Here is a 22,504-nt window from a genome sequence, read left to right on the forward strand (position 1 = left end):
TTATAATTATTATACTTTTAAAAAGAAATATAGAACATGTCACCATAGGGGGGAAGCCTGACCGGGTGACCTATCCTGGTGCTAACTTGATGGGCAACTTCAAGGCCCCTGCTCTCCCTGCCTATGGCTTTTTATCTTTCAGCCAGAATTGGACTGGACAGTCCTTCAAATAGAAAGCAAGACTCCTGGTTATTCTCGGGCCATCTATAAAGAGTGACAAATTAAAAGGGATTGAAAAATGATTCCTGAGTGGCAGTAGAGAATGGAAGCACCCTCACTATTCACACGTTTCCCAATGCCATCTCGCTAAGTAAGGAGGCAATTTAAGAGGGAAGGTAATGCGATGGTTGTGTTGTTCCTTGTGTTATGAAACAAGACTAAAATAAAATGTTGTATTGAATTAACCTTCCAGATTGCCCTCTTCCACTTCCTCTCAACATTGACCACACCCAGTCACTCCTTGTTCTTTCCAGGCCAGCTCTTAAGGTGCCCTACTCTCACAATGGTGGGGACAGTCAGTATTTATTATTTATTTATTAGATTAATATCCTGCCCTTCCTCCCAGTAGAAGTCCAGTAGCTTGAGGAGGCCATGTTTCTGCAGTTGTTCTAGCTGAATCTGAATGAGATATGTTATATTTGTTTTCTTGTTAAACCTTTGGGATGGGAGGGTAGCAAAGGCCACAAAATAAACGTTTAACTTAACAACTGAACACCACACCTGTTCGCATTCATTGAAAATTTCAAGCAACTTTGGATAGAGGTGCTGCTCAAGAATACGTGGCTGGACTAAAACCTTCAGATTATTTCCAATTTACTTTATTTCACCATTATTGTGTTTGTAATCTCTGGAGATCTGACACAAGATTTTGTGCAATTAAAGTTTTCAGATTGCTGAGAACTCAGCAAATACTCTGCAGGCTATTTGTTAGAAAAAGGCAGGTTTTGTCCACTGTCAGATTCTATTTCAGTTTTCTTTAGCAGCATGTACTACAGCCTCTCATTTGATTTATGTATGAAGAGCAGGTAACATTTAGGCTCAATGTATGTTGTCAAGGAAACATCATATAGAAAATGACAGGTCACGGAAATGCAGATTTTTCAACAGCAGGCTACCTGGCCTCTTAATAGCATGTTTACCTCAAAGCTATTTTAGTTCATCTGTCCTTCCGTCAAAAGAAAGAAAAGATATCAATTTTAAGCTTTAAAGTGAATGTAATCCATGGGGGAAAAGTTTTCATCTTGCCATATTTTATACAGTTTTCCAAGACAAACCTATTTCCTCAGCGTAATAACGCAATAATAGACCTCATCTAATCCTTTGCACCCTTAGTGCTAACAAAAAGGGTGTTGTTCACAGCTTCCAATCCTGGCAAAAGGTGGATGGGAATTTGTTCACAAGAGTCTTGTCTCTGGTGCTTGCAGTTCAGTGTGTTCACTATTGGATCAAGTCCTCCAGAGACTTCTAGGGAAGAGTCAAAATCATGCACAAGGATAGAATATTTTGGAACAACCAGAGGAATGGCTAAATTCTCAAATATGTGCCTGAATATACACTCTCCTCTTCCTTCTATAACGGATAAGATTCCCCATATACTCCTGCCTTTTAACCCTGTTTGTGTGTGGTGTGTGCACATTTAGTCTACAGCAGGGTCTGTCAGAATTTACATTTAACCTTTAGTTAGCTGATGCATGGTGGTTATAGCAACAAATCTGGTCACTAAAATCATTTCCTGTTATTAGGATGAATCCTTTCATACTCTTTGTGGTTAAAGATCTGCATTACAGAAATTCAACAGCTGAAGCTTTCCCAAGATGATGATTATGTGATGAGAACTGCCTGTTATACAACCACCTTGTTAAAAGGTACCAAGCCCTTCAGGGCAAAAGAAGCAGTCCTATTTGTGATACTGTCTTGTCTTTCTGGCTCTCAGTGTCTATTTAAGGAACATTTAAGGGAGTGGTATAACTTCTTCTGATAAAATGTCACAAACCAAGCCCTTCCTTCCATCCCTCTGATTCTCAACTATCCATTAGGTATTGAAACTTGGCTTGTGCACTTGTAAACAAGAAGTGCATTCCCACCCCAGTTTCAGCAGAGAGACTTGACATCTGAAGAAGTATTCCTTATGGAGTTCGGATTTTGATTCCTCAAAGCCAAAGCCGCACCTTCTCCTATTCATGGAAATAAGTTTTGAAGGTGATCCAGATTTCAAATGGAGTACCAGTCCTTTAGGAATAGAGTGTGTGTGGTCAAGAGTTTAGAGAAATATAAATAAAAATACCTCTTCAAAGTAGGCAACAAATGCTTTGAATGTACTGGCTATAACATTCTTGGGCAACAAGCTGGCTCGTACACTGAAGAATGATGTACATACTGTACTGACTTGTTGGGATGCCTTTACTCACAGGTCTTATTACAGATCTTTGCCATGCCTAGGTTGGTCTGCCAACTGCATGGAGATCCACCAAGAATAAGTCAAGATAACTCACTAAAAAAATAAATAAATGCCAAGCCAGTGATACATGAAACATTACATGATTCATATTTGTTGACCACTAGTAGTTGATATGCCGTCATCTCGCACCTGTTTTTGACATTTGCCTTTTGTCTAAGATTAGTGTAGGCTGTTTACAAAGAGAGTCTTACTATCAAATTGTGAACTCCTCTGAGGATTCTTTGGCTGCTCTATGGCATGCTAAGATATAATGAAATTCTTCTGGTCAGTTTCAGCGGTATGGTTTCTATACTTACAGCAATATAATGTTATAAAGATAATGAATGAAGCAGACAAAATTATATTCACTTTGCGCACACACATGGCCAAATGCAAAATGTGGTAGCAGAAAAAAACCTTGATGTAGCTAGTGGTGCATTATTATTTAGATTCTCTCTGTAAGCAGAGGCAAATGCAAGATATCTATAACTGTCCAGAATTATAGCACATTTGGACTTTACTTCCAAAACCCCACCAAGCCATTAGTCTTATATTATCAATCACCTATCCATAAGTATTAAAATCTAGTGCATACTAAAATGTACAAGGCCCAGGAGAGTACTCCAATTGAATGCAAAGACTATAGCAGACCCACAAAATGGAATACAAGAAATTGACTGTATTATATAGGGAAATTGGCAGGTGACATCACTGAGTAGTTTGAGCCAATGACAGATGAATTCAACTAATGCCCACACCTTAGCCTAGGAAGTTCTGACTAAAAATGTAAAAAAAGAAAGAAAGATGGGTTTTGCATTGCTAATAATGCAAGTTAAAGATCATAAAATAAAACTAAACCACTAAAAAGCACATATTTCTGTGTACAAACTGAATTTTCCTAGTCATAGCATTGAGTATTTACAGGCTGGAACAAACAAACAAACATTAGAGGCCTCAACAGAGGCCTCAAGACACTGGAGAATAATTTAACTGCTTTATGTGCCGACTCTACATTCAAGAGCAAATTAAATCTAAACATGTGTGCCCTCTGCACCCCATATCCCATCTCGCTGATTAAGGATGGAACCCAAAAGCCACTACATTTAAGAAAAGTCATGATTACTTGAAATAGGACATGAAAGTATTGCTGATGGTGGAGGAGGAACAATTTGAATTTTAAAAGCATTTAAACACTAGCACAGCACATCAGAAGAACAAACTATCATTCCATGGCCCAGTATAGACACTAAGTTCTTAGCTACCTAAAAATGGAAATGGACTGCCTTCAAGTTGATCCCGACTCATGGCAACCCTATGAATAGGGTTTTCATGATAAACAGTATTCAGAGGGGGTTTACCATTGCCTCCCTCTGAGGCTGAGAGGCAGTGACTGGCCCAAGGTCACCCAGTGAGCTTCATGGCTGTGTGGGGATTCGAACCCTGGTTTCCTAGGTCGTGGTCCAACACCTTAACCACTACACCACACTGGCTCTCTAATCTATAGTTTAATCACCTGGGAACACCAATAGGCCCATGTTCTCCCTTAACTTTCTTCTCATCCTTCCTCTCATCCTTTCCACAATGTTTACATACCCATTTGTTTCCGAGCTAGATTCAAGGTGCTGGTGTTGACCTATAAAGCCTTACACGGTGTGGGACCGCAATACCTTGTGGAACGCCTCTCCCGCTATGAACCTACCCGCTCACTTCGTTCAGTATCTAAGGCCCTCCTCCGGGTACCAACTCACCAGGCTGCCCGGAGGACTGTTACTAGAACTAGGGCCTTTTCTGTGGTGGCCCCCGAATTATGGAACAGCTTACCGGAGGAAATACGCCTGGCGCCTACGGTTCTTTCTTTTAGGCGCCAGGTTAAGACCTGGCTGTACTCCCAGGCATTTTAATGTTCAATGTTTTATGTTTAATGTTTTAGTTTAATGTGTTCCTTTCTGTTACTGATTTTATTCTATATTGTATTTTAATCTCGTTTTGTACACCGCCCAGAGAGCTATTAGCTATGGGCGGTCTAGAAATGAAAATAAATAAATAAATAAATAAATAAAATAATGAATTATTAATTAAATCTCACCAAGCCATTATGTAGGAAATGGGGAACTGTGGTTTAATGTTAATTTACTAACCAGGATCCTAAACCAACTTCAAATGGCAGTTCTAGTTCCTGGCTTTATTTATTAAAGATTTTTATATACCGTGTTGCAGGTGAAGCTCACAATGCAGTTTGCCATAAGCATCAATTAAAACTATATCGTAGAACAGCAAAGGCAAGCTATGGGAATGTGTGTGTGTGCGCACGCACACGCGTGCATGAAGGTTTTTGAAAGCTAGCTCTATTATCCTTTCAGGGCAAGAGGGTCCTTTGGTAGCTAGGAAAGTAAACTGAGATTAAACCCCAGATTCTCATTTTGGAAGTAATGGCTAACTGCGCTTTAATTAATCCATGATGCAAACATTGGCCTCATCTATGCATCCATATAATCTGTAAGGTAAACCCCTTGTGCCTCCATTAATTCACCCTCATCCATGTGACAAGGTTCTCCTCCAATCACTGTTTTCCCACACGTTCCCTCCCTTGATCCAGGATTTCCAGTACCTAGAATACAGCAAAATGGAAGCAGTTATTACCAACAGTTGCTGAGTAAGGATGCCAGTTGCTTTGATTCACTGTTTTGTATGTGGATGGCTCTAACTTCTCCTCCCACACCTCCTGCTTCTGTTGGGTTCCCATTGGCTCCCTCATCCCTCTCCCTTCTGATCTGAGCCAATCAGCAACACAACGAGATGAGAAAGAGGGAGGGGGACTTGGTAAACAAACAAAAAAAGACACACAAATAGGGATGAAGAAAAAGGTTGATTCAAGTACAAAGCAATCAGGTTAGGACTACCAACAGACAATTCCAATAAGGAAAATGTGGATTTTTAATATGAACTGGATGAACCCACTGAGAAAGAAAGGAGATGAAGGAGGGATGAGGAGGAAGGTCATGGTCCAGAAACTCTATGAGTTCTACAAGCCTGGAATTAAGCATCCAAATCAGACAACACACTTTTGTTTGTGCAGACTATAGCTGCAATCCTATGCATTTGTAAATCCCCCCAAAATCAACAGGACTTACTTCCAACACAACTGTAGTTAGGATTGGGGCAGGCGGGGAGTATTAAAGGGAAAGAGGGAGAGAACATGTTGCAAATGATGCCAGACAAGTTCTGTTTAGACAAATGCCTATTCTTAGACAGTCAGCAAGACGTCCAGCTGAGTTATTCCAGCTGCAATGCAATATCTAAAGCTGCTTTCCAGACTCTTTTGACTTCAAAATAAATATTCACATTATGGTTATGCTCTGTACCAATACACAAAGGAAAACTGTAAAGACCTCTTTTGGGCAGAGCTTGGAAAAGTTACATTTTTGAACTACAACTCCCATCAGCCCCAGCCAGCATGGCCACTGGATTGGGCTGATGGGAGTTGTAGTTCAAAAAAGTAACTTTTCCAAGCTCTGCTTTTGGGTTCCTTTTACTAGCCTACAGTCACACAAGTACAACAATCATTTCTACTGCCATCTACCCTAGTGTGGAGAAAGGCTTTCAAAAGAACAGAGAGAAATAAAGTCATCTAAAAGTCAACTGACAGACACCAGTGTTATCACTAAAATCACAGCACACACAACCTTCTTACTAGAACTGGTATACCAACTACCACAATGAGACAATAGCTTCTCAAGGCAGCCTTTGCCAATTTAGTACCTACCAGTTGGTTTGGACTACATCTCCCATCAACCCACAGCAAATAACTGCTGCCCTGGGCTTCTGCTGGGAGGAAGGGCAGGATAAAAATCTAATAAATAAATAAATAAATAAAAAGATGGCAAAGGCTGTCTTGAGAAGTGGGGAAAGGCCTTATATTAACACTTTTTCGTATCCCTAAGCATAAATGCAAAAAATGTAGTGGAATGGGTCCGAACTATACACACACCCTACAAAACACTTCCAAAGGTACCCCAGGACATAAGCACTGCCAACTCAGCCATTCAACCACAAAATTTCCCCCTATCACTCAAAAAGGTTTCCAGACTCCCAAGGCAGCAGGACTGGGAGAATAGAGTTTCACTATTTATACAGGCAACAGTAAATATGTACCCCAAGTATGCACAATTGGTTTGTATAGTGGTGTATAGACCACAACTATAGGTAATATTAAACATGTAGAGAGCCCACATTGTATCCAATGCTAATCCCAATTGAAATTAATGAACATGACTAATTTAGATCCATTAATTTCAATGGGTCTACGCTAAATAGAATTCAGCTGCATACAACCCCACATATTTAATGCTATGTATAGTTGTCCCTGAGACTTAGCGATCAAGAGTACAATTTAGGATAGTCAACAGCAGCCCAGGAATTGCAGAATGGGGCAGCTGGAGAAAATGCTGGAACAGATATCAAATATCCTCACATAACTAAATATACTCAGGTTGTGACAAGGAGGCAAAAATTGTCAAGTGAAAAAATAATTCAAGCAGCATGTTTTGAAACACATTAACAGTACAATCCTATGCATATTTACTGAGAAGCAAGTCCTAGTGATATCAAGGGACATACTCACTAGTGAAAATGCATAGATCCTAAGGGAAACCATAACATGGCAAAGGTGTGAAAGGATAGGAAAATAAAAGAAACCTACACCAAATAAGAACTTGCTCAGCTATATTGGAAAATCCCCGCACCTGACCCTCCCCCCCCCCGGGAAATTCATATGAAGAACTAAATGAAATAAAGGCAATGAGATTCTGTCTTTAGGGCTAATTGACAAGCACTAGGTCTAGATGGCATACACCTGAGAGCTCTTAAAATTATTTTAGAGAACCAACAAGCATGTAGATAAGAGGAAATCTGTAGACATACTTAGACTTCCAAAAAGCTTTTCACCCAGTCCCTTGAAAAAGAAGTTCCCGAGTAGCTGCCAAAGGATATGAAGGCAGGTCCTTGGATTAGGAATTGATTTAAGAATGTGGCAGCATGGAAAGAAGCACATGGACCATTTGTAAAAAGGAGAGAGAAAAGCAGCGAGGCACCTAAGGTTCTGTATTGAGTGGAGTTAGGGAAAAACAGTAAGATAGGCAAATTTACAGATGGCACCATGGGCTCTAGATTTTTTAAAAATAGTTACGATAAACCACAGTTTAGAATTCAGATGTAATGCCAAACTGTGGTTATTGAAAGCAAAAGCTTTTGATCTCCTCCTTGCAGCAATGCTGAAAGAAGTAAAGGGAGGTGGCACACGCAAGCCCAAGGCTTGATAAAGCATGGTTTATCACATGGGTGGGAACCTGTGTGACAATCCAGACATTTCTGGACTACAACTCCCATAATCCCTGCCCATTGGCCATTTTGGCTGGGGCTGAAGAAAGCAAGAATCCAAGAACATCTGGAGAGCCACAGGTTCCCCATTTCTGGTTTATTGTGACATAGGAACTACCTTAGTATTCGAAAGACAAAAGTTACCTGTGTAAACTGATTGTTTGGTTGCATATCTTATGCACACTTTTGGAAGTGCATGTTGCACTGAGCTCAGTGAAACTTACTTCCAAATAAATGTGCCTAGGATAGAGCTGTACAACAGCTGTTTTCTGCACATCAGCTTCTGTCTGGTGTCACATTCCTATTAAGTGGAAATAAAGAGGGTGGAACCAGCCACAAGCAGCAAACATGAGTCACTCCCTGAATGGTACATTTTCTCCAAAAGAAATCCCTGAAAATGGTCCTTCAAACCATCTGCTGGTCTCTCACACCCACCCATGAAGTGCTTTGATCAAAATCCTTCCAGCTTAGTAAACAGACATTCTTTCTGATGGCCAAAGCCCTACTTACTACTATAACTTTTAAAAAGATTTCTCTTTCTACTTGATAGCTACAACAACATATATTAGTCCTTAAAAACCAAACATTTTCAGAGGCAGCCTCAGAGGGTAATATAATCTTGTTCAGAGAACTACGCTGGAAAAGAAATCATTGGTGCTCTCTTTGTCCAGCGTCTCCAACCTGCAGTGACACAGCTTCTCACTGCAAAAGTTCTGGTTTCCGAGACTTTAAAAAGCCATCATTCCTTTCCCATGATATAGGACCTCTTTCACTCTTCACAGTAAGAGAGAATTGTGATGCCCCTGTATTTTGATAACTGTAAATATGGTAAGTGCAGGTTTATTAAAGTATACATGATAAGTGGATTGAGTGAGAGGGGGGAGTACATGGGCTAGAATGCTGGAGAATGCTGTGTGATGATTGGCTGAGCGTTTGAGTGGCCGAAGGTATAAATGAGAGGATGACAGTTGAGAGAGGGTCGGTTGTTGTGGGTTGGAGTTGGTTGTGGGTTGGATTATATTTGGCAGGTATTGAGGTAGATTATATTTGACTAGAAACATAAAGAGTAACACAATATATGAAACCATACGCTTGTTAAATATACCTAAAGTAATCTTGTTATTTCCTGGTGTTTATAAATATTTCATTGGTTTACCAAAAGCCTGATCCTTGGCTGGGCTTTCACAGACCAGAAGGGTGGGTAGGGTAATTACCAAGGTTGGGAAACAGTATCAATGGTGGCAGCGGTGAAGAGATAGTGTATCATCAAGTATCCAGGGCAACCCAGGGCTGTATGCTTTATTGGCACAAAGATACAGGGGGGTTGTGGCCTGCAAGTGCACCCAGACACAAAGTAACAATAAGCCAGAAGGGGACTAAGGCAAAGTCCTAAGGCAATATTGTGAAACGGAGTGGCTGGTGGTGCTGCCTAGCAGTGGGATCTTGAGAAATCTGTGCTAGACCCGGTGAGAGAACAAATAAAACCCGGGATCCTGACTGGAGGGACCTGACAGGTGGAGGTCTGAGGTGGGATCCTCACAAGAACCTCACTGCAAAGTCTGAGTAGGGATGAAGAGAACAGAAATACACTTAAAGAGCTCAGAATACAAAACAGCAAAGATTTCAAAAGCTGAGAGTTTTATGGGAACCGTGCTCTACAGCAATACTAGACTTACCAGGTTTCAAATCTAGAGCATGACACATACTTTTAAACCCTTCAAACAACATGGGAGCCTAAGTAGCAACTTCATCTCTCCTGCTTTTGCACATGATCACCAGTATTCATAATATTTTTACAAATCATGCAGACTCCAACTTTATGCAAGTTTAATTTGTAATTAAGGCTGCAATCCAATATACCTGGGAGTAAGTCCCATTGAACCCAATGGAGTGTACTTCTGAATAGACATGTACTGGATTGCAAGTTGTGTTCAGTGGGAACTGACTCCAAAGCATGCATAGGACTACAGCAGGGGTGAGGAACCTTTTTTAGGTCATTATGACAATATGACTGGCAGACATGTGACCCTGCCACCTACCAAAATCCTTTGTGGGAAGGGGGGTCCCAAGAGCCTGTTACTGCTATGCAAGAAATAAGTTTGCTTTGTACTCTCCCTTCCACCACCAGCTTCTTTCTGTCCTCTGTCCCTCACCTCCTGCCATCACAGCCACCAGAAGAGAAAGGAGAAAGCTAGCAATTGCTGCAGGTACTTGGGAACCCCACTGGCTTTCTTCTCTCCCTTCCCGCACCACCTGAAGAGAGAGAATAAAAGGTTTTCCAAGTCTCTCCCCCCTTCTCCTATTAAGTTCCCAACACTGGGGACTTGAAAGGGGAGGGGAGGAGACTCACACAGGCTTTTCCAAGTCTGCCCCCCTCCCCCTTCATTCCCAAAGTCAGGAAGTTAATGAGAGAGACTTAGACAAGGCTTTAAGCACCTGCAATATTCCCATTTGAAAATGCCTTTACAAAATGAAGTAGTTCAGTTCATGTTATCCAAATGAATGGTTTGGTTCATAAAAAGTTCATCCTCAGCAGGACAGTATAGGGTCCAAAAGTAAATCGGGGGCACACACAAGTGACAGAATGTCAACAGGTGAAGCTTTCCCCATAATTGTATTTCCATACTAGAATTGTCCTGTTTAACAGCTGTGTGACTGGCACAAATTAAGGGCATAAGGCATCATTCACTTAGGCTGCAGTCCAATCCAATCCTAGCAATCTTCATTGGGTTCAATGGGACTTACTCCCAGGTAAGTGTGTATTCGATTGCAGCCTTAGTTCCTATACCTGTACTTCTAATTTCAAGCTGATCCTGTTGGAAGAGAGTGAATATCTTCAGTAGATAAGATACAGGACATGCCTCATGTGTCTTCCTTCTGATTATACAGCAACAGTAATTAAGTGTCTAAACATACTTAGCAGCAGTGCCTCCGTATCTGCCCAATAAGCCACATTTTCCATTCTAACTTTCTTCATATATACCTGATTGGCTTACTTTTTCTTAATGAAAGCTAAGCATTCAGGCCTTCTGCTTTGATGGGGAGGGAATGAACTTGAAGATGAAATAGAAATCAGAAAGTTCTACTCCGAAATGAACTTTGTTCACCCAGCAATTATGGAAACTACTTTCAGGTGCAGTTCAGAGATTTTTGAGCTAGTTCAGTGAACTTTGTGCAACTAAACTAGTTCATTCCAAGTACTGCAACTATCCCATAGTCCCTGCTTTCTTTAATGGTAAGGCTCAGAGCTCATTTACCTAAGATATCACAAGTACTGAAATCAGTTCAGCTTCTATTATGCTTAACATTTAAGGAACAAATCTGATGTTTGAGCTGCATGTCAACAGCCTCTGGAAAGATTAGGGGCTCTTCATATTTCTCTTTCACCTCAAGATAATATAGGCTACACACACACTAGTTCCTTAAAAAGCAGAGAGATTGTTTTGTCTGGGTGTTGTTTGAAACAGATCTACATCCAGCTGTACACTTCTTTATTGTTTGTTTGGAATATACCCAGCCCTACTGCTGATGTCAGATCTTTTAGGACCACCTACGGCAAAGTGTTTCCATTGGACACACCTCTGAGTTGCAACGGGTTGATTGACCAAACAGCTTTGCAGTCAGTGCGAAGCTGACTTAAAAGGAAAATGCATCTCAAAAATCCCAGATTTTGAGATAAAGGGAGCAGATTTTGACTGATGTCATGTGTCCTCAGAAGCGGAGATGTACTGAAACTAGGATAACTGCAAGGACATCCATAGCTGTAGTATATTTTCAATAATGGGAAAAGCGCCATCACTGGTGGATGGCATTCTCAGTTTCCTGAAAAGTTATAGCAACTTGCAAACAACCCAAAATGGGGACTGCATTGAATCACCAATAGAATCTACACAAACACACAAATCCTATTGGTTGATTGAGTTATAAATGAGATGTTTGCACTATGGATAGTTTACATGCAAAGTAGCCTCTGAATGTATACTGTCAACACACACCATCAGATATTCAAATAGGAAAACAGAATTCAGTAGTGCCATAGAGGGTGGAGAGAGGGACCTGAAGCCTTTCTTTAGCAGAGGAATTAATGGTACCAGAAATCCATTCCAATTGTGCTTTGGCAACTACAGATCTTTAACAACAATAAAAGGCTCCCAGGAAGTGTTTTACAGACCATATCCAAATGTGACTCTTTCTGCAAAATCCCTATCTGTGCAGCATTCCACAAGGCTGGCATCACATTTAAACAGGGTTCTCAAGGGTTACATGTGCAGCATTAAAATATGAACATGCATGGTGTTGTCCATGACATGGTATGTCATGGACAACTATGTGAGTGACTAGGCTTAAATGAAATACTGGAGATGTGGCATACCACACAAGTGTGTGTGTATATTTTAACCATGTCCAGAATCATGTTTAAATTAGGTCTGGGATTGGCAACCTGCAGGCTCCACTGATCTTGAATATACTTACATACTTTTTGATTTTGTTCCTTTTCATTTTAGCTTTGAAATGAGAGACACTAGTCCCCCAGTAAAACCCAGGCACATGCCTAAGAGAGGAGGAATGACAGCATCATTAATCTACTTTCCGTTTTATTCATCAAGTGCATAACTTTAAAAAAAATGAAATACCTTAGTACTCGTGTGTTGCCCCTTATAAAAATGTAAATTCTGAATTACCTATAAATACCTGCATTGCCTATGAATTGGTTCCTTTCCAAGGCTAAAGCCAGGGAGGCAGTCTAAGCAACTGAAACTTTATCCAGTGAAGAAGCATTGCTGCTGCTTCCATTTACAGCATTAATGGCTTTTTTCCTGACACAAAAAGCACCACAACCCTACGAGGTTACACAAACCTGGAGACTGTTGCGGTTCAAAAGGGGATGGGTGGGAAGTGTGCCACAAGCCTTCTTTTCTAGTGTTGGAAATTTACTAACTTTTAAAATTATTAACAGAATAACCCAAGGCAGATACAAGCCTTTGCAGACCACTTTTTTTTAAAAAAAATCAGGCAAAACAAAAATGCTAAACAAAAATGTTTACAGTCTTCTTATATATCCATCTGAATAGTTACCCTACACACACACACATGAATGCTCACCAAAATATTAATTCTTACCCTGTCTAAAGCCACTCTGGTGTATAAATGTTACCATTTATATATCTGCAAATAAAATAAAGTCAACTGAAACGAAATTAGTGTAGAACCGTTTAAATGCCTTTTGATCACAGGGGCGGGAATTGAACATAAATAAAATACAGCTTTCCACAAATCATTCCATACACAACACTGGTAGAGTAGAGAACAGTACAGTCTTAACTTGGCAGAATAACATCTTGCAGCTGGGTGTGACAGTAAACTTTATCAGCAGTAACTTTGGAGCCGGCCTGTTGCCTGCGTGAATAAAACGCTCCACAAAAACGGGAAAGTCAGGGGTTTTAAAGCACCAAACAACAACAGTAGTAGCATATTTTCGACAAAGGCCAACTATGTTATCCTACCAGATCTGCTCTTGATAATATCACTGAACTCGTCCACTGCAGACTCTTCCTCGGGGTGTCCCGATTCAGCCATAGCCAAGGCAACAAACAGCAAATCCTAACAAGCTCGCTCAGATGGGGCTCCGCATGCTAGACCTTCTTGCAAGCAAGGAACCACACGCGCACGCACAGAAGTTTTAAAAGGAGCGGTTTCTGTTTTCTGCTGAATAAGCGGGGGTGGGAGGTGACTGGAGAATGAGCTCAGCGTGGCTCCCTCCTCAGCGCGCGGCTTGGCGCAGAAAGGGAAGGGGGCCGGGGGCCAGGAAGCAAGAGCAAGAGCTCACATGGGCAGGAGGAGAGCTGTCAAACACCGCTCCGCCTTGGATCAGAGTGGACAGGTGCCGAGGCTGCGGGCGTCTACCTTAAAAATAGAGCCAGAAAGAGGCTCCCAAGCAAGGAGAAAGCAGAGAAGAAATGAAAGCTCTCAATAAATCAGTAGCTAACTTGGGAGACTCCAGAGAGTCCCCTTCCGCCCCTCAGCCGATCAATGCAAAGTGGAGCAATCAGAAAGCAAATTGCCCGGCGAAGAAAACAAGCCTATGAATGATTTAGCAACCCTAACCCTTCCTGGTTCCCTTCAATACACAGAACAGGCATCCAGCATACGCTCCGTTCTACTTTCTTTCTCAGCGTCCTCCCACCCTTTCAACTAAGGATCTTCACCAGGATTCACACCCAAGAGTTGGGATTCAGGATGGGAAAGAGGCGAAGGGGATGCCTCAACGTCCTTGCAAGCAGAAGCAATGCAGTGAACATCCACGCCTTCTGCGGGAGAACTGGCTAAATTTCCTTTAGGAATGTAAAAAAGTTACAACGGCTTCAGCCATTTCCTGCCAGAATTTGGAGGGACTTGGACTCTGAAAAGTATATTCATGGAAATCTAGTGATAACATTTCAGAGAGGGCTATATTTGGGGGAAGGTTTAAATACCACCCACCAATGGAAGCAGAAGTTCCTGCACACTGAGTGTAAATCACTCTGTATTGTTGCATTTCCCCATTAGATATTTAGACAGTCATCCTGTACACATTTTTCCAAGACCCTTAAAATGCATAAGATTGGCTCATTAGCTGCTCAGCATAAATCCCCTCTTTCAGCCTCTTTCTTCCAATGCCAACATTCCACATGGCTTTTTTTTACCTACCATGTAGGAGAAACTATGTGTACTTCATGTGTAGCTTGTGTCATGTGTGACAAAAGGACACCGCATCTGAACACAATAAAGAAGCTGTGATTCGTCACATCTATCTTCCTGTCATGCACGTTAAAATAGGCAGTCCTTTATATGTGCTTATGTGACTGCATACAGATTTTACATGCTTCTTCCCATGCTGACATAATGTATAAGCAGAAATGTTATTCTGGGTCACCATTCCCTCCCCCCCCCCGGCTTTGCTCCTTTTCCTTCAACAGAAGTCTGACCATATTCCATTCTAGCCATGCCTTCATATCAAAACAGTTGCCCCAAGAAAGCAAAAGCGACTTAAAAGGCCAGCACTTCAAATTGCTCACCAAGGCCACTTGTTAAATGGACTTACTGCGAAAAATGGAAGTTGTAAGCCAGGAGTGGAGAACTTGTGGCCCATCAGATGTTGCTGGACTGTAATTCCCATCATACCTGACCATTAGGTATGCTGGCTGGGCTCGATGGCAGCAGCCCTGCCCTTTATCTTTACATATACCCTGGTATAAGCCTGACTTTTTCCTTCCCCATGATGTAAGTAAGCGATACAATTGTCAATCGATTCATATATACTTGGATACATTGTAAAGCTAAACTATTAACTGAAGATTAAAAAAAAGATTCTTGGCCAGGATCCTGAAACCATGTATTCAGCTGCACTGTGTTTGGTGGTGACTATTTCACAAAAAATAGTTGGAGGGCCACAGTCCTGAGATTCTAGAAAGAACTGCATGCCATCAACTGCGTACACACCCAAAGTCTCAAAATAGCTGTGGCAACTAGTGTAGAACATTTTGGGTGGTCCAGAACATTGCTTTAATATTTACTTGACTCACAGTGCAATATTTTCGGCAACTGCTAACATAGTTCTGCTATATTGTCTAAATTATCTTAGGTAGGACATAGAAGCGTGGAAAAGCGAAACACAATAAAATCCCAGTTGTTTTTCAGTTATTGAAAACAGTGAGAACTTATTTTCTCTTATCAGCTTTCTGCATTATACTGCCAGAATATGATAGTCTGATACTACTTTAATATTTGAAACAGACATAAAATAATAGCTGGCAGTTATTTTATGAATAATCCAGCTGTACTGGGAAGTGACTGTTCCCTGTTCTGGAGTATATACTTTGCATCCATGAGTTTACAGACCATCTTCCTAGCACTTTCCCTTTATTGATCTCAGTGGGTAAACCTCTTCTGGAGCATCTGGAGACCTGTCCAGTCAGGATACAAACAAAGGATCTGATGGATAGATCATTAGTCTGACATGATGTAAATGAACTCATTTTATAACTCCAAGAGAGGCTATGATGTATTTCCTGTTTGCGGCCTATTGCCGAAATAAACACAGACACCATTCATTGGGTTAAATCATGGGCCACTTTATTAAAACAGAGTCAATTATAACCAATGAACCTGCAGAGGGACAATCAAGTGAGGGGGAATTCTGCTGATCCAGGCGAAGCCTGCTTGCAGCTATAGGGCAACCAAACCTTGCCTGAGCCTGGGGCTGCCCTGTGCCAGGCCCCAGCTCTGGCCACACCCTGAAGATGTGTAGGGGGTCCAACCCGCATCACCGCCCCCTGGAGCCCTGAAACTCTGAGCGGATGAGGCACGTTGGCCCCAAAAGCGGCCCGTGTTCTGCTCCCGGGCCGTATAGCCCTGAGGTGCAGGCTCCCGGACCGCAAATCATCCCCAAAGGTGCCTAAAGGTGTCACCTAGCTGCCCTTTCCCTTTTAACCTTTCCCCCATGCTTCCTTGCCACAGAAGGGGGACAAGCCTCTGCTTAGTCTCCCTTTACCCCACACCCGATAAGAATCTGGTGCACACCCCTCTGCAGGTCCATCAGGAAGATGTCATTGCCCACGTCAGTCAAGTGCACGCCATCTGGCCTGAACAACTCCAGCCTATCGTGCTTGATCTCTGGGTGGTGTATGACAGAACCCCCCAGGCCCTTGATGGCCCTCTGAATCTGTCTATTAACCTTCTTCCGAGCCCTGCCCATTCCCCGTGGGTCACCAGCACAATTCCACGTCCTGCACGGCAGGATGTCAGACCATACCAAGTGCACCCCCGGCCAGCGCAGCCCAATGGCCTGGAGGTCACTACATGCCTGTTCGATCAGGGCCTTGCCCTTCAACAGGCCCAAGTCATTACCTCCCAGGTGGATGACCAGCACCTGGGGCACCGCCCGGTCCACAGCCGACTGGAACTAGGTAGGCAGGAGACCGTCCCAACGCATCCCCTGGCGCCCAAGCCACCGCACTGAGGCCCACTGACTGAGCCCCAGCTGCGTTCCAATGCGGGACTTCGCCGCCCTGCGGCCTGCCCAGAAAATCATGCTGTGACCGCAGAGGAGGATGCTCACTTGCTCCGATCTTTCCCAGCAGCCTGCCAAAAATGACAACAATTGCCATTAGCTGCTGGCCTCCTGCATCTCTGTTAGTGGTCTAACATAAGTCTTATATGCATCCGAGGACCACCTGCCCACTGCCTGTAGCTGCCCCTTGGAAAAACCCAGGTGGGCGGCCGTGGAGGCTGCTCCTATCCGGAAGGAGTGTGTCCCGAACTTGCGGGCATCCACACCTAGCCTCTGGAGTGCTGCCTTTGTCACTGACCAAAACTGATACTTGGTAAGGGGCTGGAGGTCCCTATGCCTGAATAGGTACCCTGGCTGCAGCCCCCGGGCTGCCAGAAAGATGCGCAGGGCCCTAACTGGGCAGAGTTCCTCCTGTTGGCATGGGGATAACACAATCAGACGACCCTTGTGGTGTTGGTCCGTCTTTGACTGCCTGAGTCGCAGGCGGACCCCCTCTGGCTCCCAGCTGAGATCAGAAACCAGAAGGGCCCGGAGGGAGCCATCCGTCTTAGAACCTGCCACTACCTCCCCTATTCGGAAGGCCCCAAAGAACAAGGTGAGGGCCGCAGCATGGTATAGCAGTGCCTCAAAATGGGAAGAACATAGAACCCTCCACTGTCCCTGCAGACCCAACAGTAGCTCTGGGGAAAAGGGGGCGCAGGCATCAGGTGTGTGTGGGCACTCACGGGACCACCCCTCCAGCATCCGGCGGACCCTAAAGTCACCGGAGTAGTCCTGGAAGCCCCGTGCTTTCCCTAGGAAGGATAGACCAGAGAGCTTACCTCTGATGGTCCTGACTGAAAGTCCCCTCCGCTTCCCTTCCACGCAGAACTCCATAAGATGCTCCACGGGGATGGGCCACTCCTGGGTGTAGCCTCTGGACTCCCTGAAGCTTGCCAGGTCCCTACCTGCCCCCTGGTAGCTGGCCAAAGTGCTGGGTGCCACAGACAGGCTTATGGCCCGTTCTGATTCGGTCCTCCAATCTCCCATAGCGCTGGGGGTACCACGTCCGGCTGAGCCCTTGCCCACGGCACCAGCTGGTGAAATCTCTCCATCTGGTTCCGTGATAGAGCATCAGCAATACTATTATCAATACCCGGGACATGGCGTGCAAGGAACTGTATATTATAGCGAAGACATTGGAGCATGAACACACGAACCAGCCGCATAACGTTGGGGTTTCTAGAGGACAGGGTGTTGATGACATGCACCGTAGGGAGGTTGTCGCACCAAAAGTGGACTGAGGAATTGTCCAGCTTGTCGGGCCAAAGGTGTACGGCCACGACAATGGGGAAGAACTCCAAAAAGGTCAGGTCTCTGGTCAGGCCAGCCTGCGCCCAGTTCTGTGGCCAGCTGCCATGACACCATGAGTCATGGAAAATGACCCCAAAACTGCAGGAACCTGATGCGTCGGAGCTCACCTGTAGCTCCGCTTCCAACAGGCGATCCCTTCTCCATAAGGAGACCCCATTGAATTCCTGCAGGAAGGTGGACCAAACTGCCAGGTCCTCCCGGAGAGTGGCAGTAACACGCGTGTGGTGGTGGGGGCGTGATAGGCCTTCCATGGCATCGTACACGCGCCGCAGGAATGCGCGCCCGGGTGCTACCTGTTGGGCTCCAATGTAATGTATGCTGTTTCACGCAACAACGCAAACACGTCAACACTACCACCCTGCATGCAAAGTTCATATGGCCTGCCAGCTGTTGTAGTGTGGCCAATGTCACCTTCTTTGCCCCAACCACCTCCGAGATTTTCCCCTTAAGGGCCACCAGCTTATCCTGTGGGAGCCTACAGCATTGGGCCACTGTATCGATCTCTATGCCCAGAAAAGTGAGGGTGGTGGACGGGCCCTCAGTTTTCTCAGCCGCAAGGGGAACGCCCAGTTCCCCGGCCATCCCTGCGAACTGCTCCATAAGAGCCTGACAGGCGCCCGAGTCTGCAGGGCCCGCAAACAGGAAGTCGTCCAAATAGTGCACCACTGATTGCCGGCCTGCCCATCTCCTGACTGCCCACTCCAAGAAAGAGCTGAAGCACTCAAAAACTGAGCATGAGATGGAGCAGCCCATAGGCAATGCCCTATCCACATAATATTTGCCCATGAAGGCAAAGCCTAACAGCTCAAAGTCCCGTGGGTGCACAGGGAGGAGACGGAAGGCAGATTTGATGTCACACTTTCCCATGCGGGTGCCAATCCCGCAGTCCCTAACCATACGAACTGCGCAGTCAAATGACGTGTAGCGGACAGAGCAGAGGTCTGATGGGATGAAGTCATTTACTAACCCACCCTGGGGAAAAGACAGGTGGTGTATAAGGCAAAATTTGCCTGGTGCCTTCTTGGGCACGAGGCGCAGCGGGGAAACTCTGAGTGAAGGGATGGGTGGTGCAGTAAAGGGGCCCAGAACGCGGCCTGCCATGACCTCCTTTCCAATTTTCTGTCCCACGACTGATTCCATGCCTGCCACTGATTTGAGGTTGCGGGACATGAAGTGGTGCCTGGGGCCCGAATAGGGGATCCGAAAACCCTCTGTAAAGCCCTGGAGCAAAAACTGGGCGTCTTGGACTCGGGGGTAAAGGCAGAGCAAGTACTGGAGTTCAGGGAGTTTAACTGGACTGGGGCCCCTTTCCTTGAGCTGCGCTAGCAGCTCCCAGTCTCCTTGCGCCGGCTGAGTCCCTGTTCCCACCTCTGAAAGGGCGGCCCCTGGGGCAGGCAGTGCAGGAGTGCAGACCCCCGCAGATTGCGCACTCGTGTCGGAACCTGCAGGGGGTACGACCACAGTGGCCTCGGGAGCTGAACTCCTAGCAGAGCAGGCAGGGTTGAACCCCCTGCCCCGCGGGCCCGCGGGAAGGAGCTGCTGCCGCCTGGCGGGCCAAGAGGTGGCCGCTGTCTGTTCTATCCCCGGCTATGGGCTTGGAGTGAGACATAAACTGTAGCCACAGGTCTGCTTCCTTTTTGTCCCAGGGGAGGGAGGTATCAAAGGCCGCCCTCATACGAAACGATTCGTCATAGGCAAGCCATGCTGCCCCCTGGAACTCAGAGTAGCCCCGATATACGATATCGAGGTATTTAATCAGGATAGGGCCCTTCTGTGGCTGTTTCTGCATCACCACCCCCATGTATGTCAGAAATGCAGGCAACCAATTGGCCCAAGTGCGCTCTATGCGCCGCCTCTTGGGCTTATCTGGTTCTGCCTCTTCGCCCTTATCCTTCTCCCTCCTAACTGGCTCCCTGTATAGAAGTGAAAATAAGTCGACATACTCCCCCTTCCATATTTTTTCCTTTGTAGCGGGCAGCAGGTGAAAGCCCAGTGGGGCTGATGTATCCCCAAAAGGTATAGCCCCGTCCCTCACTGAACCCAGAGGGTCAGTGCAGGAGGGGGTACCGACCAGGAGGGCTGCACCCCCACTCCCATCCCTGTCCCGGCAGTGGACTGCCAGACCTGCTCACAGGCCAACCCTAGGGGAGGCTGTTGTTGTGACGTGCCGTGCCCCACACCCATGGGGATCACAGCTTGCCCATACCGCTCAGTTTCAGCTGGTGGGGAAAAAGGCCAGTATGGGAACCCCCACGGGGCCAGCCCCACTGGGGCTGCCTCTGTTGTTGTGCTGCCCAGGGAGACTCACCCACTATGTTGTCTGCTGAGGGGCCATGCATGGGCTGTGGTCCCGGGGCTGCATGTGAAGACAACGCTGGTCCTGCTTCTGCTCTGGGCGCTCTTGCTGCAGCCCCATTAGGCCCTGCCTCCAGCGCGTCCAGTCGTGCTAAGATAGAAGTAATAGCTGCAGCGTTAGCCCCACCGACTGGACGCAGCGCTTTATCCCGGGGCCGCTTGGGGGGTGGTTCCTTTGTTCTCCCAGGTGCCGAATGGGCTGAGCCCCTCTCCAGGGCTTCTAACCTGGCCAGTATAGTAGTCCATGGCATGCCTTCCCCTTGTCCCCCATCCTCCGCTGCTGGGGGTGGGCGCCTACCCTCTGCCTGGGGGGCCCTTCCCTTCCCTTTTGGCCCACCTTGACCTTTTTTAGGTGGCATCCTGAGCCAGAGTGTAGCCGGGTCTATCCAGCAGCAGAAATGACCCCCAAGGCCTATGCCCATTGTGGAAGTGCCTTCTGGCAAAGTGAGAGGTGGTCAGCGTGGGGATACCTATAAGGGGGGGCAGCACCCTCACAGCCCAGCTGGACTGTGTCCCCTGCTCACTCCCCTCCCCTGCTGATGGGCCCCTTTATCTCACCCCCCAATCCTGGCAACCTGGGCCGCCAAGTGAGAAATGGAGGGCATGCAAGATGGGGCTGGGACCCACTTCCCTTGCTATGGGGTGGATGAGGGGCAGAGAACCTTCCCACAGGGGGCCCCTGGGTAGCAATCAAAGAAAAAGAACGTGGCCACAAGGCCGCCTCACCTGAGATCCGCCGCTGCCATTAGGCCATGCTGCCGCTGCGCTTCGCTCCTCTGGAGGGCCTCCCGAGGCCTAGGGCTCTCTCTGCTGCACCACCGGGTCTGCAGCTGCCTCTTGCAGGCTTCTCTGGAGAGGAGCCACATGGCCGCTGCCACCGCACCTCCGCCGCCGCAGGGCCTCCTGAGGCCTAGTACTCCCTCCACTGCTCCGCCAGGTCTGCAGATGCCTCCTGCAGGCTTCCCTGGTGAGGAGCTCAACGGCTGCTGCCGCCGCACCTCCTGCTGGAGGGCCTCCAGAGGCCTAGTCCCAACTGCCCCTCCAGGGCGCCAGGGCCTCTCCGCCGTCCTCGCCGCGCCGCGATCAAGGCGCGCCAACCGCTCCTCGCCGCCCGCCACCCAGCACCAAGGCCTGGCCCGTAGGAGCCTTGAGGAGCCGCGTGCATCGGCGAGCGAATCAATCTGAGTTGCGCCGCCGATGCCGGAGCCTGCCACCGTTTGAATTTGCCGCCAAGCTTGCAGTGAGGGAGGGCGGCTGGCGGCACGGCCTTAAATGGCCGTCTGCCGCCCCGCCCCCTCGCTGCGTGCTATGTCAGCGCGCCTGCACGCTGCGTGCACGCACACCCCCCAAGATGGTGGCCCGGCTTCGGCGGCGGCCGCAAACACGCCCCTTCGCCCGGTAAGTGGGCGCGGAACGGGGTTCAGGTCAGATGGAATCAATCCTGTCATTACTGAAGTCCCATTACAAATGTTTCCTTAATCTTTGAAATGCAAAATATATAAATGTAATTTCTCATGATTTATTTACAGTGTTTAGAACCAGAGTAAGTGAGCTGCACTTAGTTCCCACTGAAACTAATGGGACAAGATCCCATTGAAACCAACAGGACAAGATATGACTAACTTGTCTCACAGATATGCCTAAATTATCTCCCTGATTTCAATGACAACTAAATTCAATTTAACAGCCTGGATCTAATCTGCCCCAAAATGCAAATTTTCTGGGTGGTTTACTTGTAAAGGTTAAAGTCTTATGAAATATAAATAAAAAGTAAACATGAAATCTAAAACAGAATAAAACCAGAAACAGAAAACAACATCAGTACAAAGGATTTAAGAAGCATTGAAAAAATTTTAAGATGGAAAAACCTGGAAAAATTAAAAACAAAAATTTCACCTGATGTGAAAAGATAACAACATAGGCACTATGTGATT

General features: G+C 45.9%; 1 protein-coding gene across 11 annotated transcripts in view; it reads right to left on the reverse strand.

The window, feature by feature from the left end:
- DMD (dystrophin) overlaps nt 1-13,606 on the reverse strand; it is a 2,032,119-nt gene extending 2,018,513 nt beyond the window's left edge. For all 11 annotated transcript variants that reach the window (XM_061627388.1, XM_061627390.1, XM_061627384.1 and 8 more), the window contains exon 1: nt 13,318-13,606. In XM_061627388.1, the coding sequence (XP_061483372.1) occupies nt 13,318-13,390 (73 nt within the window). In that variant the 5' untranslated portion in view covers nt 13,391-13,606. The remainder of the gene's footprint in view (nt 1-13,317) is intronic.
- Between the last annotated feature and the right edge of the window lie 8,898 nt (nt 13,607-22,504).

Source organism: Rhineura floridana, chromosome 5 (genome assembly GCF_030035675.1).
Source record: "Rhineura floridana isolate rRhiFlo1 chromosome 5, rRhiFlo1.hap2, whole genome shotgun sequence".
Taxonomy (NCBI): domain Eukaryota; kingdom Metazoa; phylum Chordata; class Lepidosauria; order Squamata; family Rhineuridae; genus Rhineura; species Rhineura floridana.